Source organism: Labeo rohita, chromosome 2, assembly GCF_022985175.1.
Source record: "Labeo rohita strain BAU-BD-2019 chromosome 2, IGBB_LRoh.1.0, whole genome shotgun sequence".
Lineage (NCBI taxonomy): Eukaryota > Metazoa > Chordata > Actinopteri > Cypriniformes > Cyprinidae > Labeo > Labeo rohita.
Window position 1 is genome coordinate 16,268,953 of NC_066870.1, and position 16,037 is coordinate 16,284,989.

At 34.7% G+C, this 16,037-nt stretch overlaps 2 protein-coding genes across 4 annotated transcripts in view; one reads left to right on the forward strand and one right to left on the reverse strand.

The window, feature by feature from the left end:
* The first annotated feature begins 2,674 nt into the window (after positions 1–2,674).
* Positions 2,675–8,352, forward strand: bmi1b (bmi1 polycomb ring finger oncogene 1b). 2 transcript variants are annotated; one of them, XM_051096809.1, is made up of 10 exons: positions 2,675–3,038; positions 5,749–5,880; positions 5,989–6,085; positions 6,261–6,316; positions 6,440–6,487; positions 6,576–6,684; positions 6,829–6,871; positions 6,971–7,069; positions 7,182–7,262; positions 7,354–8,352. In XM_051096809.1, exons 2-10 carry the CDS (start codon positions 5,763–5,765, stop codon positions 7,681–7,683), a joined length of 981 nt encoding a protein of 326 aa, XP_050952766.1. In that variant the 5' UTR covers positions 2,675–3,038; positions 5,749–5,762; the 3' UTR covers positions 7,684–8,352. The 2 variants fall into 2 exon arrangements, with proteins under 2 accessions (XP_050952766.1, XP_050952774.1); XM_051096817.1 differs by lacking the exon at positions 2,675–3,038 and adding an exon at positions 5,005–5,136.
* Positions 8,353–11,209: 2,857 nt separating this feature from the next.
* pip4k2ab (phosphatidylinositol-5-phosphate 4-kinase, type II, alpha b) overlaps positions 11,210–16,037 on the reverse strand; it is a 28,421-nt gene continuing 23,593 nt past the window's right edge. For both annotated transcript variants that reach the window (XM_051134880.1, XM_051134871.1), the window contains 2 exons: positions 14,994–15,097; positions 11,210–14,908 (listed from right to left, as the gene is read on the reverse strand). In XM_051134880.1, the coding sequence (XP_050990837.1) occupies positions 14,828–14,908; positions 14,994–15,097 (185 nt within the window). In that variant the 3' untranslated portion in view covers positions 11,210–14,827. The remainder of the gene's footprint in view (positions 14,909–14,993; positions 15,098–16,037) is intronic.

Below are 16,037 nucleotides of genomic sequence, written 5' to 3' on the forward strand. Positions count from 1 at the left end.
CTTACGCGTTTGTGCGAGTTAAATATATATTTAAATGCATCATAATTACAAACCTTTTACACTTTCTAATTCTGTATTTACACATGGACGGTTGCCCTGGGAACATTTTTCCACCCCATTTAGTCAATCCTATGTAACAAATCTAATCAATTATATTAGATTTTTTTTCTTTCTAAACAGAATGGCGGTATCGAAAAGGAAAAAATATATATATTATTTATTAGCAGTATAGGCTACTTAATTACATATTGAGTTGATAAGGCACACGTCATTCAGATAAAATAAAAACAATTTAATAATGCCTTAACACTGAAAAACTGACTAGCGATACGCAGAGGTGTTATTTCTAAACCAGAAAAAAAATGCAAAGCTCACTGACTTTGACATACACGGCAGTTTTAAACTTAAATTTCTATAAATTGTTAAACCGGTAATATAAACATATTAACATATGCTGATCTGACCTTTTTTGTCAACACATTGTTTCATTCTTGTGCTTATAGGCTAGCTTGATATCTCAATGGAACAATATTCATGTTTATTCATGAAATCGTCATCATTCGATTTAGACCATCAAAGACATAACAAAAAAGCAAACTCAACGCGGTTTTATCTATACGTCCTGACCTCTAGCTTCTATTCAGTCTACAAATCAATTTTGTGGTATCAGTAAACAGCCAATAATCAATAGAGTCATTAAAGTTTAAGCCAATACGTAGGCTAAGACAAAAGAAGAAACGCAGTCCCTGAGCATGATCATTTTTAAGAGATGATCTCGTTTATTTGCCATTTATATAAGCTATGTTAGCCTATAATAAATCGCTTTTAATCGTCTTCAGAAGCTTTTAAGAAAGATCGAATAAATGACCAGACAAAAGAGCGCGCGCTTTAAAATGGTACTGATGCCTAAAATAAGATTCGGGTCAACATTTCCTGCTTAATCACGCAAGGAATGGGGTAATACGAAACCGTGCAAAGCATTTGTTCGTCACAAATGCATTTAATATTGGAATAGATTTCCGAGGCGCTATGGAGTTGTTAATAACTTTACAGTTTTTGCAAGTGGACGGCATTAGGCTCTCTCTCTCGAGTTGTTCCTCAAGATACCGTGCTGCATTAACACCCGCTAGGACTCTGAGATACGGCCATTTTGACAAGTCACATCTGAAGAATAAAGAAATGGGTATATATATAATCGGTATATTTGTGAGAAAATGACAGTGGTCGCTTAAATCACAGTTGGTGTACCTTGGCCAATTCGACTGATGCGCCGAGTTAATGGCCTCTTTTTTTATTCTAGCGATAGCTTATGTGTGAAACTCGTACGGTACGTAGTACCCGAAGAAGCTTTAACGTTTTGCAGAACCCGGTACGGTTAACGCTAAAGTGCTCGGGGTTTCCGCCAGCATGCTGTGCTTCTTTGTTTTCGCCGAAGTGCCTGTATTAGAGCAGCTGACGTCATGGCAGGCAGACTGTGCGTGTGGTTTGCAGCTGAACGCAGTGCCCTAAACGGGGGAGACTACCGTCCAGCGCTATAGAGAAAAACATCAACCCACCACACACACAAGCGAGTGCACGCACTAACGCGCGCTCACAATTTATCTGATTATCCAATCACTGAAAAATTACATGCAACTTGACCTGTTACGCCAAGGGAACGCAAAGTAAATCAAACGTCTGTGAACGGTCTATGGGATATGTAAACACAAAATTGAAGGAAAAAAGTAAGCTGTACAAACCCAACTGGTAAATGAAGTAGCCATAATGGTAATTTACTAAAACATGGCTTTGCTTTGCACGCTTTACATGTTTCTTTTGAGACAGGAGTTCAGTGTGACTTCTGTAAGTGTAGCATGCACGTTAAATATTGTAGCCTATATGGTTATTAAAATATTGGTGTAAAAGACACATATTTGCATTTTCTACGGCATGACAGTTAAAAACAAATTGCTGACATATCCATACATTCTTGGATTCTCCAAAATTCTAATCACCGCCCGACATTTCTTCACTAACCTCTGAGAAAGTCAGTGTAAATAAAAGCAACTGCTTCATCGTTCCCTCTTAACAGAAAGCTCGGTGATTTTACATTTTAAGTATACTGTAAATCTATCTAAAATACAAAGTTAGGAATGTAAAATGTAGGACTATTTGGGAATTTGTTTGTACAAATTTACAAAAGCAATTTTAACGGTTAGAGAAGTAACATTTTCCAAGTGTAGGCTATATTCAGCACAAGTTGCATAATGATCCGGGAAAATGTTGGCCATTAAAACGTAAATCTTTCGTGGGAGAAAGATATAAAAATCAAGGTGAGCTAAAGGATAGAGAAAGCGTTTAAAGCTCTTGCCCTTGCCTTGTATCGTGTCATTTTTAAATGCAGCCTAATTCTGATTTATTCAGAATAACCCAATCTGCTCGTTCTGCATTTTGGCATTTAGTACCACATGAGATTTTTTGTGAAAATAAAAGCAGCTTTGAAAGTTCTTCATTCCTTATAGCCTAGGAATCATTCCGACCACGCTGCGTGACTTGGCGAGGGATTTTCCTCTTCAGAAGTGGTGATGTGGGTGGTGAGGTTTGACAAAGACATCCGTCAGAGGGGTACCCTATTGATGATATACCCCACTACTAATTCCCAGGCTACCCGTAAGGAATGAGATCACGTGATGGAGTGGGGCGGTCGAACTAAGCCATTTTGGGGACTGTGTCAGTTTGCACTGAACCATCAGGCAGTGTGTTTTTCAGATCGCCGTGCAGGAGAACTGCGCCTCTGGAATTGACTACCTATGACCGGAATCTGTGGATTTATCTGTGGATTAAATCGGAAAGTGTTGGCGAAGAGTGAGCTACGTTAACCTATGTGCAATTGCGCAAGAAGGCCACAATGAGCACGGCGGTGGAACGTTAGAGCCATTGACAGCGTCTGCAGCTCATTCCAAGATGGCCGCTTCGGTAGCATTCATTTTTTGCTGATCGACTCTCAAGTTTCATTGTCTACCACAACAAAGCAAAGAAACCATCGGGAAATATACTGGGTATGTACGCTTTAATGTACAAAAGAGCGGAGCTGCGAGCTTTTTTGTTTTTGTTTTCCTTTCTCTCTTAGGAGACAAGAGAGTAACAATGTTGCCTCTTGTATGTATGAGTGTTTCTCATACGTACGAATTTCATTTTAGTTTTGCCACATTTCTTATGAAACGCAACCAGTGACACATGTAAACACAATAAGCATGTTAATAAGCATGCCACCTGTGTTAAACTGAAATATATTTGTGTCTTCAAGTGTTGTTTTTAATCTAAAAACTCGGCGCGCACTAAAGAACAGGCGAGTTGGGGCAGGTGTTAACGGGTGACCACTTTCATCCATTTCTTCACGCCCGAAAATCAAACATTAGATTTCTTATTTTATAGATCCGAGTAGTATAGAGAGTGTATATTCAGGAAAAATTACCTTTTCCGTGTTTGAATGTCGTCGATTCATTTTATTAACTTAAATTCATGTGCGTATTTGCTGGGTACCTCCTCCTATAGGCTGCAACACACGAAACCAGAAGATTGTTTTGAGGCTGTTAACTTATAGCTTTTTTAAATATGTTTTCGAGCTTGTTCACTAATTGTTTCTTTGTCACTGAGTGTAACTTAGCTTGTGTGTTGCGGTATTACGCTTTAAAAAAATGATACTAAAACATCGTCTCGATTCTATGCAACCTTTGCGACCATGACACGTCAGAGTGAACCTTTTTTTCAGGACAAAGATTCTTAATTCTAAAATTTGATTTTTAAATGTTACTTTTTTTTGTTAGTCATACATATACAATATAGACTGTCTTGATTAATCAGTTGTTAACTGCATATGCGACTCACCACCGCTCATAGTTCATAAAAAAAAAAAAATCTTGGTAGCCTAACTCCATCCAAGAAATTAGATGATGCAAATATAGTCTAACATAGGTTGTTGGCCTACTTCTCTATTGCCAAATCATACTTCTATAGCCATATTTAAATGATTAAGCCGTCCCGGCAGATTTACTTTTGTTTTCACATCTGACCTTTCCACCATGCCCTGCCTTTCTGACATATTTATTAATCTTATACATAGGCCTATAAATATTTTCCACACATTTTGCCACACCGCAAATATCTGTATTTCATACTCAAATCATAAAATGCTTGATTGCAATCATCTTTATGACAATAAAAGGACGAAGACACATCACAGTAGTCTCGAATATCAAGATATGACTCTGTTACCTGCAGTATACGATAAAGTGACAGATTTACTGTAACTGCAGCTTTTCCTTGATCTAGACCTCTTCTTTCTTCACAGAAAAGACACCAGTTCGGTTTCCAGTGTTAAATATGCTATGAGATACGAATCATAGCGTAATCTAGTTATTAATACTAAACCACACAGATTAATCTTATGCGTTTTCATTATTGGTCAAGCTTGAGAAACAGCTTTCCTTAGGCCAGCATGTTCCAAACCAAAGCACACCTGTTTTTTTGCCTTTGGTGGAAACTTACAACTTGTTTCTGTAATCCACTGAGCAACAAATTCACGTGTGTAAAATAATTCAGTCTAACTTAATCCTTAACGACAGTTACTTCATAAAGAAGTGAAAGTACAAAAGTACTTTCTTATAAGTGTTTTGAATTTTGTTTTTAGCACTGACTGAAATGCAACGCGTTGTTCTGCACTTTTTGTACTGTTATTAAGTTTGCTATTAGAAGTTCTTGTATTAGTATATTATTGTAGTACATTGTCTTTTCTATAGCAAACATATTTCTCAGTTACTGAGCAATTATTTAAATCTTGCTCTGTGTCAAGTGTAGAGAGTCTAATTTTATTTGACGGCATTTAATGTGTTAGATTCAGAGCAGCTCATTGAGCACGGTTTATAATTGAATATGAGCAGTTACGGGATATTGGTTTTTGAAAACTTGCCGTTGAACTACCCACACACCCGATATCACAGGCGAGAGATAGCGGGATCACAGATGCGAGCTCTCGAGCTTCCGTCGACTCTGTTCCTCATTGAAGACGTCGGCAAGGCAGGGAAGAGCACATTGTTTTCTCTTTCACATTTGCAAGCGGTGCGTGCTGAAATGATGGTTGTACGACGTGTTTAACAGGTGATAGTTACCTACTCACTGCTTCTTAAACAATAGTGTGCGGTGCTCGGGTCGCAGCCTCACGCGAGCGAACTCGCTTGGACACGGGGCTGTCTGTATCAAAATGGCAGCCACGTTCAAGTAGCCGCATGCTTTTTAGCGAAAAACACAGTTGGGGAGAGGAAGTGGTGGCGTTTTACCGGTAATTGGTTAAATTCGTGGTCATTTGTAATGATCCGCACCGTCTGTGAATCTGGTATGCGGCTCCGTTTAGACTGGCACAATGCCAATTACAACCGTCGTCATAGCAACTATACGTGTGGGCATTTTGGCTTTCGCTCTCACCTGTACGCGTCCACGCAAATAATAGAACACGTTACCGTTTAAACTTGTGCGTGGACTCTTCTGTAATGCCAGCGAGTTAAACCAAAGGCGTTATGAATTTAGAATAGCAACTTAATTTGAGTTGTCAGTTGTATTGGCGGGTTATCCCGGTAAACAGCCTAGGTGTATTTTGTCGGGCATTTCTTTGTTCGCTTTAAGTAGCCTACAAATTGACTTGTCGACTTTATTTTTTCTATAGGCTATTAATTGTGAATGTAAATATTAATTAATGTCTTTTTTGGTTATCAGGTCTGCGAACTCACATGACAATGCACCGAACAACGAGAATCAAGATAACGGAGCTAAACCCTCATTTGATGTGCGTTTTATGTGGAGGATACTTCATTGATGCGACCACCATTGTTGAATGTTTGCATTCATGTAAGTCTATCATAATCTATATTATTTATTTATTTAACTTTAATGCGTTCTCAAACGGGGCTTTCTTTTTAAGCTGGCTCAAATGGTCGCATTTTGTTGTTTTCACAGTCTGCAAAATGTGCATTGTGAGGTATCTGGAGACCAGCAAATATTGTCCTATTTGTGATGTCCAAGTTCATAAAACAAAACCTCTCCTCAATATCAGGTAATGGCTGGGGATTATCGTATTTTAAATAGTTTTTGATGATACCGTATTTGTAAAATTCTTTAAATAAACATCCATGTTGCTGGTGCATCCAAAACATTAAAGCTTCACATTTCTGTACGTCAGTTAAAGAAGGCTCAGTTTGTACACCCCTCAAAATGTTTGTATATTTCAGGTCGGATAAGACCCTTCAGGACATTGTTTACAAGCTGGTGCCTGGTCTGTTCAAAAGTAAGTTTTTATTGTTCATTTTAATTATTTATTTATTAGTTATGTGTTAAAACTTGCAATATAATGTTACAAAAAAATCTTAAATCAATACACTAATGTATTTATTGTGCTTTTGTTACTCAGATGAGATGAAAAGAAGGAGAGATTTTTATGCGGAGCATCCAGTTGATGGTAAAATTAAGATGGTCATTGTGATATTTTAATTCATAAGCACTTTTGCTTTTTATCTAGAAGTTGTATTTTTTCCTCTGTCCTTCAGCTACTAATGGTTCTAATGAGGACAGAGGAGAAGTGGCGGATGAAGACAAGAGAATCATTGCTGATGATGAGATCATCAGTCTGTCCATTGAGTTTTTTGATCAGAACAAGTAGGTTCAGTCAGAGTGTAATTTTCATTATCATTTTTTACTTTCATGATTACTTTCATGCTGCTTATAAAATTGATAATGAAATAATCATTAGTAAAAAGCATGTAAAGTTAAAGTTCATTATTTTCCTCTTAAAATGAGCAGGCTTGACAATAAAGATGGAGAAGAAAAAGAAACCACAAAAGAGGTGATTCATTTCTGAATAAATCATTTTTGAGTTTGTCATTAAGTCAGTTTTAAGAGGTCGGCTACGTACTGAATTTTTGTAATGGTCTAATTTTTATAGGTGAATGTAAAGCGGTACTTGCAATGTCCTGCAGCTATGACAGTAATGCATCTCAGAAAATTTCTCCGAAGTAAAATGGATATACCGTGTACCTTTCAGGTAATCTTGTTTGCATTCACTTCCTAAAAGGTTTCATCTCTTTGTCTAGCATGTTGCCATGTTTTTGACGTAAAAGCACAATTTATGCACTTTTTTTTTTTTTTTCTGTCAGATTGAAGTTATGTATGAAGACGAGCCTTTGAAAGATTATTATACTCTTATGGATATTGCTTATATCTACACATGGAGAAGGGTAGGAGTATTAAATCTGATATATTTAACATCATAAACTGTGCTACATTTTAGTCCAATTGCGGAGATGATAACGTGTTGATATTTTCCAGAACGGGCCCTTGCCATTGAAGTACAGAGTTCGGCCTGGTTGCAAAAAAATGAAGTTGAGCAGCCCAAGGGATGATATGACCGGTGGCAGAAGGCCTGATATCGAAAGCGATTCCAGCAGCGACAAACCAAACAGCCCGACTGTTGCTGCCGCCCCATCCACATCCTCCTCTCTGCCCAGCCCAAGCACTCCTGTCCAGTCGTCACATCCCAGCTTTCCCCACATCTCCACCGTTAACGGAGTCTCTGCCAAAGTGGGCCACAATGGCCAAACTCCTTTCAGCAGCAAAGTCTGCAAAACGTCTCACAATGGCTCCAACTCTCTTGGGTGACTTGCTTATGGATGCCAAAGCCATCAATCCCCATGCAAACAGAGCTGTGATGTAGATGCTTTCTTTATAAACCACCAATTTTTATATCATTTTTAAATATATTTGTTTTGTCACCACGTGTGAAAACTTTGTAACACAGCGTTGTGTTATATTTTGTATTATTACTATGGCATAACTAATATTGTGAAGAGTACTGGAGGCGAACTCAACAAGGAGAATGTATCTAGGTGTTTTTATAAACTCTGTCTTGTTCATTTAGATTAGAACATCAGTGTACATAAATCATTTCCTTGTCCATTAAGTCTTCAATAAAAATCACATTGCGGCACGCACAATGTTTTGATTTATCCAGATTGCATTGATTTTATTCGGGTGAAATGCTGTAATTTGCAAAGGGCAGAAATGCAGTCAGTATTGTCTTGGATAACAGAAAGTGTAATTAAAAAAATCTGCTACTTACATGCTTGTCAAGTTCAGAAGTAGTTCTTTTTTTCTCGGTTTGTTATCACACAAGGATAGAAAACTCCGTATACGTGTAGCTTTAAGTTCAGATGTTTTCTTGCTTTACATTTCTGTTTAAGCGGTTATTTGTTAAAGCCAATGTATCATTTACTGTTGTACAATATGAAACATTTGTCTAAATAAACATTTTACTTTTTTATTACTGAATACATTGTGTGGCCTTGATAAAACCACCATTAGCTACGTTGTTTACGACGTAGGCCTGTTCTGCGACAATATATAGAATAAATTCGGTTTTCTATTTTAAAGAAACCTGTTTGATGCCTTACTTTATTGTGATTTTATTTTAGCTCTTCAAATCATTTAAAATAACTTTTCACTCAAAACTGCGACATTTTTAATTTAAGGGCGAACGGCTAGTTTACGACTAGCAAAGCCGCATGATGCGTTCATGAGCTGAAATGTGTAAAGTTAGTCTTTAGTAATTTTCACAGTTCAGAGCAGCAAGTCTTTGTGCTTTGACCCCTGTCTTTCTGTGATTAGTAGATATGATTCCATGCATATCCCACACACTGTGACCTCATAGTTAAAACAACAAATAGTCAAGTGATCGTATGGGTGCAAACCACAAAAATACCAACTTAAAGAACACTAATTTAGGCTAAATGTTCCGTTAAAAGCTAAACGCATAAATAAATAGCCTAGTCGACTAAGAATGGTTAACAACGGCTATTATCTTTGTTATACGTTTGCTCTGACTGCATAAAATACGTTAAAGTTTTGATAAAGGACAAGCAATGTCCAGCCGCAACAATTGTAGTAGCTGTAAAGGTAACGTTATCTTTAAGTGGTTTCTTGAGGAGTTTGGTTTGCCCGGGTCTTGCTTTCTTGTCCGTGTCTGATCGCTCTCGCTGACCCTGATTTACACGAATGTCAAAACACCACAGGACATAACTGGTCCAAGTTGAAAATTTACATAATTGCCTATTAGGAAGCCTAGTCATAGTAGTGCATGACAGCCTGTACTTATTCGTTGTCGTAATTTAAAATAACTTGTTAGGCCTAATTGTCTCGTTAATCTCAATAATTTGAGCAAAACCAATAGGCCTAACTTAATATTCTCGGAATAAATACAGTGTTTATTAGAAGTGAATTAATAGAATGTTATCTGTTAATTATCTATTGTCCTAAAAGCATGGTAGAATAATCCCGTATGGCGCCCTGTCAGAATTAACGGCGGTAGGCTATTTGGCCGATGTTGAACAGGCTATTATCGAAATGTATTAAAAGCTTTCCTTTTTAAATGCTAAGAAATATATTAATATAATAAGAAATGAAGAAAAGTTCAGTAAAATACATTTACCTTTGTTAAAATTTCTTAAAGACACTGATACGACGAAGCGAATTTTTCTTGCTAATTCATCGCTTTATAGATTTCTGTGGATAATGTTTGTAAGTGCAAATCTGAGGTAAAGCGTTTCAATTTTAAATGGAATGAATGGAACGATTTATTCTGGAGCTGACGTAGGGTTCCTTTTGAGGCGTGCCTTGTTAATTAAAAACAATACTGGTTTTGAAACAAATACTGAAAAATGGTTCTAACCTACTATATGGAAACACAAATGCATTGCAGACATTAATGTTATGTGAAGAATATTTTTTTAGGCGGAGCATTTCAAAGGCTCTACTTGATTAATAACGCGGCCGACTGCAAATGGCACTACAAAGGCTTACAAAGTCAAGATATAGATATTATTGCGTGGAACTTTTCATATCAAAACAACAAGGATGATTAAAAACGCCTAAAATATGAGCCTCACGTAAAGCGTTTCGTAGATTCTGGCCTATATTGATTGTCATGTAATTGTACGGCAGCGCGACCCGCCCTCTTCTGGTTGTAAGCATGTAATGCACCTCTAGACAGTACACTGAAATACAGGATAGCTTAAGATACTCGTAGTAATATTAGGTCTTACTTTAGTTACAACCTGCTCTGATCACCCCTATATTTACAAAATGTTGCCTTTGTAAGTAAAATAAAGTTTTAGTTACACTGCTGTTTAAAAAGAGTTTTAATGTTTTTAAAAGAAGTGTCTTATACTTGACAAAGTTCCATTTATTTGATCAAAAATACAGAAAAAATGTAATATTATGAAATAAAACAACTATTTTAATATACTTTAAAATAAAATGTATTTCTGAGTCTTAGTCTTCAGTGTCACATGATCCTACTGAAATCATTCTAATATGTTAATTTATTATCAGTGTTGGAAATAGTTGTGCTGCTTAATATTTTTTTAGACTGTAATACTTGTAATACTGTAATACTTCCTTCAGGATTCTTTGATGAATAAAAACTTAAAAAGAACAGCATTTTATTCAAAACAGATATCTTTTCCAGCAATATGAGTCTTTACTATCAGTTTTTTATCAATTTAACACATCCTTGGTGAATAAAAGTATTAATTTCTTTCAAAGACAGAAAGAAAAAATGTATTGACCCGAAACTTTGAACGGTAGTGTATATTGTTACAAAAGACTTATATTTTAAATAAACGCAGTTATTTTTAATGTTTTATTCATCAAAAAATCCTAAAAAAAGTATGATAGGTTCTTAAAAAATTAAGCAGCACTGTTTCCAACACTGATAATAAATCAGCGTATTGATTTATGAAGGATCATGTGACACTGAAGACTGGAGTAATGATGTTGGAAATTCAGCTTTGCATCACAGGAATAAATTCTATTTTAAAGTACATTAAAGTAGAAAACCACTATTTTAAATCGCAAAAAATATTTTACAATATTACTCTTTTTATGTATTTTTAATCAATTATTTATTTTTAATCTTGATGAGCATAAAAGACCTCTTTAAAATACATTAAATCTTAATTAACCCTAAACTTTTGAACAGCAGGTTTCAACAAAAAACAATCTTTAATTTGATATAACCATCCATGATGAACACAACCAAATGTAAAACTTTTAGGAGAAGCACTTTGTGTAACGGTTTGTCTCGTGAATGTAAGATTTTGCCATAATACACAAATATTACAAACATTAATCAAGCTGAGCAATGCATCGTTTTATTGAGCAATGCTAATGGGACAGAGTGCTTTTAAATATTTTAGGCCTACAGCACATACACACAAGAGCTGCACACTTTCATGACGTAGATAACAGTTATGACAAGTAGACTGACAACTGATAATATCTTCCTTTGACAGCATATTCAAAAGGGCTCACATCCGCTTTTTTTCTCATCCTCAAAACATTAAAGTATCAAACTCACACTGTACCATCAACATGGAAGCTTGTTTTTACAAATTACAACACATGAGATCATAACTCTATACAATTTGAGACAAAGTGAAGTCATTTTTCCCCAAAATCTCACCGAAGAGGCTTCTCAGAGATTCACATGTGCTGTACAGACATCAAATTGAAAATCAGGAGCGTGTTCACAAAACCTCTCGGATCGTTCTTCGGAAACTGTCCTAAAAACAAAAACTGACATTGCTTATCTAATTGGTAATTGATAAGAAACTAAAATACAGCAACACATTGAGCCTTGAAAGAATTTGAAAAAAAAGAAAAGAAACTTAAAAATTAGTAAGTTTTTGTACCGTTAGGACTGTAACATTGTCATAATACACTTGCGTATTTACACATCTACACAGGAACAGCAAAACCACCTCAGGATTCGTCCTATTCGCCTTTCCCTTTTTAGAAAATAACATTTGTCAAACGTCTCTTTTTAAAAAATGATTCAAATACAAAATTAAATAATTCAGAGTAAAAAAGGCACACCTTGCACAGTGTATATATGTCAACACATACAGTAGAATATTTAGGATTACTTTGCAAACGATATTTCAGAAGACATATCACAATATCTATATATTTTTATAATACTAAAGGTCTCTGGGATCACACAAAGTTTGGACAATGATGAGAGAGAGAGAGAGAGAGAGATATCAACAGTAAGAGGCAGCATTCTCTCGCTCTTTACAGTGCAGCTGAAACACTATACGCAGATTCAAGCATCTATATAGCGCCAGCACAACTGCATTTTCAAGAGAACGGCCCACTGTAAACTTGCTAATTATTACTGTAAAAAAAGGGAGGTACAAAATATGCTTCATTTTCATACCATGTTCTCTAATTAAGAGCTAAACAACATAAAACAGGCAATGTTTTGTTCCTTCGCTAGGGGTACAAAAGTGGCAACGCACGTGTAACCCATTAGGTGCTTAACACATTCTACGAATCACTACTATTGCATGAGTCAGTGGTAAAACTGGAATCATTTGCATAAACGTTTTGGTGCATTAGATCATGTGCAAAAACAGTTGCGTTATACTAAACGTTATCATCGGAGCCAATTGCAAATATTGAGCTCCTGTGCAAGACTTTACAATGCACAACAGGCAGGTCGTCTAAATCCAATTTGCTGATTGGATTTGAACTAGAAATGCAGTAATTGATCCTGAAGTTGCATTCTTTTTCACGCTTTGTAAACAAATAGCAAAAATCTGATTTAAAGGTACTGCCTGCAGCTAAAGAGCGATAGTGCAATAAACACTTTCAAACAATTATGTTGCAATTTATTTTTAATTCTGACTCTGGTCGTTATTTGTTCAGGGCTAAATTTATTTTAGAAATCGAAATATATTTTAATGATTTAAAACTGGACTTTCTTATTAAAGGAATAGTTCACGCCAAAATTAAAATTTGATTAAAATGTACTCTGTACTCATCCAACTACCAGTAAGATTTTTTAAAGAAGACTTTTCTGCTCACAAACCTGCATTTATTTGACCCAAAGTACAGCAAAATATTTTTACTATTTAAAATAGCTGTTTTCTATTGTAATACATTTTAAAATGTAATTTATTCCTGTAATTTAAAGTTGAATTTTTAGCATCATTACTCCAGTCACATGATCCTTCAGAAATCACTCTAATGTTCTGATTTGCTGCTTAAAACCATTTATTATTATGTTGAAAACAGCTGAGTGGATTTTTTTTTAGGTTTCTTTGATGAATAGAAAGTTCAGAAAAACAGCATTTATCTGAAATCTTTTGTAACATTATAAACATTATAAATAGTTTATAAAAAGTATTGATTTCTTTAATAAAAAAAATAGTGCTGTCAAACGATTAATCATGATTAATCGCATCCAAAATAAACGTGTTTGTTTACATAATATATGTGTGTGTACTGTGTACATTTATTATGTATATATAAATACACATGCATGTATATATCTAAGAAAAGCATGTTGTGTTTAAATATTAAAATATTTATATATATCAATTATATTAATATAAATAGATGTAAATACGTAAGTATTTTCAAAATATATACTGTATGTATATATATATATATATATATATATACACACATAATAAATATTCACAGTAGTATACACACATATATTATGTAAACAAAAACTTTTATTTTGGATGTGATTAATTGGTGTGACAGCACTAAAAAATATTACTGACTCCAAACTTTTGAATGGTATAGTGAATAGTGTTACAAAAGCTTTTTATTTCAGATAAATGCTGATCTTTGGATCTTTCTATTCATCAAAGAATCCTGAAACTGTTTTAAATATTGATAATAATAATAATAAAAAAATAAATGTTTCTTGAACAGCAAATAAGCATATTAGAATAATTTCTAAAGGATCATGTGACTGGAGTAATGATGTTGAAAAGTTTGCTTTGATTACAGGAATAAATTATATTTTAAAATATATTCAAATAGAAACCAGTTATTTTAAATATTTCAAAATGTTACTGTTTTTGCTGTACTTTGGATCAAATAAATGCAGGCTTGGTGAGTAGAAGAGACTTCTTTAAAAAACATAAAAAAAAAACTTACTGTTCAAAAACTTTTGACTAGTATCAAAACAGATTTGGAGAAATGGATCCTCTGTAGTAAATGGGTGCCGTCAAAATGAGAGTCCGAACAGCTGATAAAAACGTCACAATAATCCACAAGTTAAAAATGCCTTGACAGATTTGTTTATTAGAAACATGCATCTTTTTGCTTCACAAGATGTTAACTGATGAACTGGAGTCTGGAGTGTGAATTATTGTGATGTTTTTAATCAGCTGTTTGGACTCTTATTCTGACGGCACCCATTTACTGCAGAGCATTGTTGAGCTGTAATGCTAAATCTCTCCAAATCTGTTTCGCTGAAGAAACAAATTCATCATCTTGGATAGTCTAACTGGGAGTACGTTTTCAGCAAATATAAATTTTTCGATGAACTATTCCTTTAAGAACAATGAATTTTTCACTGCAAAGAACATAAAGACAATAAATATATAAGCAGCTTTGAGAATTCCAGTATGATAATCATACCACACAGCTGGGCACAAACAACATCACTCGGTTTCTCAATTCAACAATATCTAACACAAAGGTACAGAATGCTATATATGCATGACTATATCACATGTATGCCTTATCAACCACATGGAGCCATAAAACTACCAAAAGATCCAACTGAGGAGAAAATGAAATTGTAAACAAAAAAAGATCTTGACAGATCTCAGACGTGATCCTGTGACAAGTGGGATCTGTTACCCACATCAAAACCTCTCTCAGGATATGAGCTCATATGTGGCCACCTGTTACTCCGCCTCATTCCAGCCTCGGGCAGCAGTTAGGACAGAATAGTGGTGATGAAATCATAAAACCGCTTTGAATATTGCTCGGGGTTAACTGTTGAGATCTCTGCCCCTGCCTGGAGAAAAGAAAGATGTGCAGATTTTGAGTAAACTGAGGACAAATTTAGTGCTAGTACTGTGTTTGACATATTGGACTCTCACCCCATGTTTGACTGTCTTAGCTGCGTGGGCTGCTTTCTTCTTGGCATCATATGGAGTGAGAATGTCAATCACCGCCATGAAGTAGATTTCTTTTTTAGGAGCATCTGAAAGGTAGAATGTGTTCTGGTGTTTTTAAGCAAGATACAAGTGGAATAAAGTTAATGAATATTTCACTTTATTTTAATCTGTTGACCTTGTGCATCCATTTATATGCCTTGCAAAATGAAAACTGGTTTTCTGTAACGCATTCAATGTTGTTGTAAATACTGATTTGTGAATGAATCTAGGTGGATAACATGGATAAAGTTTTAAAAATTTGCAAAAACTACTTGGTGACAGACTTGAAAGCACCAGTAGTGTTTTAAAAGCTATTTTTACTTAGTGTTTATGAAGTTACGAGTTTACGAGTTGCTTTACAGCTGTGTAATTTTTTGAGGTATTATCCTAAGATTTGTTGGCTATTTTGTTTTTGTAAAGAACAAATAGAATGAAAATTTAACATCTAATGAATAAATATTTCTAATAAATATAAAAAGGCATTTAGAAAATTTTGGAATTGCGTTAGTGCTGTATAATTTCAAGACATGTTGAGACGAAACAATTAATGAATAAATGTTTATTGTAAATATAAAAAAGCATTTATGAATTTATGGAGCTGCACAACTGTAGAATTTCCAGCTTGTTGCATATTTGTTTTTGAAATGACCAAAAAGAAAAAAAGGAAAAAAAAAGTAAAATTAAAAAATATATATATTTCTAGTGAATATAAGCAAGCATTTATAAGCTTTTGGAGTTGCATTTTAGCTGTAATATTTTTTTTTTTTTTTTTTTTTGACTGGAAAAAAAAAGTAACATTTAATTAAATGAATTTATGAATTTGTGGAGCTGCGTTACGACAGTATTATGACAGTGTTATTTCCAGCTTGTTGTATATTTGTTTTTGAAATTACCAAAAAAAAAAAAAAAAGAAAGAAAATGTAACATTTAATGAATAAATATTTCTAGTACATATAAAAATGCATTTATACAATTTTGGAGCTCCAT

Coding starts and splice junctions, on each gene's coding strand:
- bmi1b (XM_051096809.1), top strand. CDS start 5,763: ATGACAATGCACCGAACAACGAGAATCAAGATAACGGAGCTAAACCCT. Junction 5,881..5,988: donor TGTTGAATGTTTGCATTCAT/GTAAGTCTATCA, acceptor TTGTTTTCACAG/TCTGCAAAATGTGCATTGTG. Junction 7,070..7,181: donor ATATACCGTGTACCTTTCAG/GTAATCTTGTTT, acceptor TTTTTCTGTCAG/ATTGAAGTTATGTATGAAGA.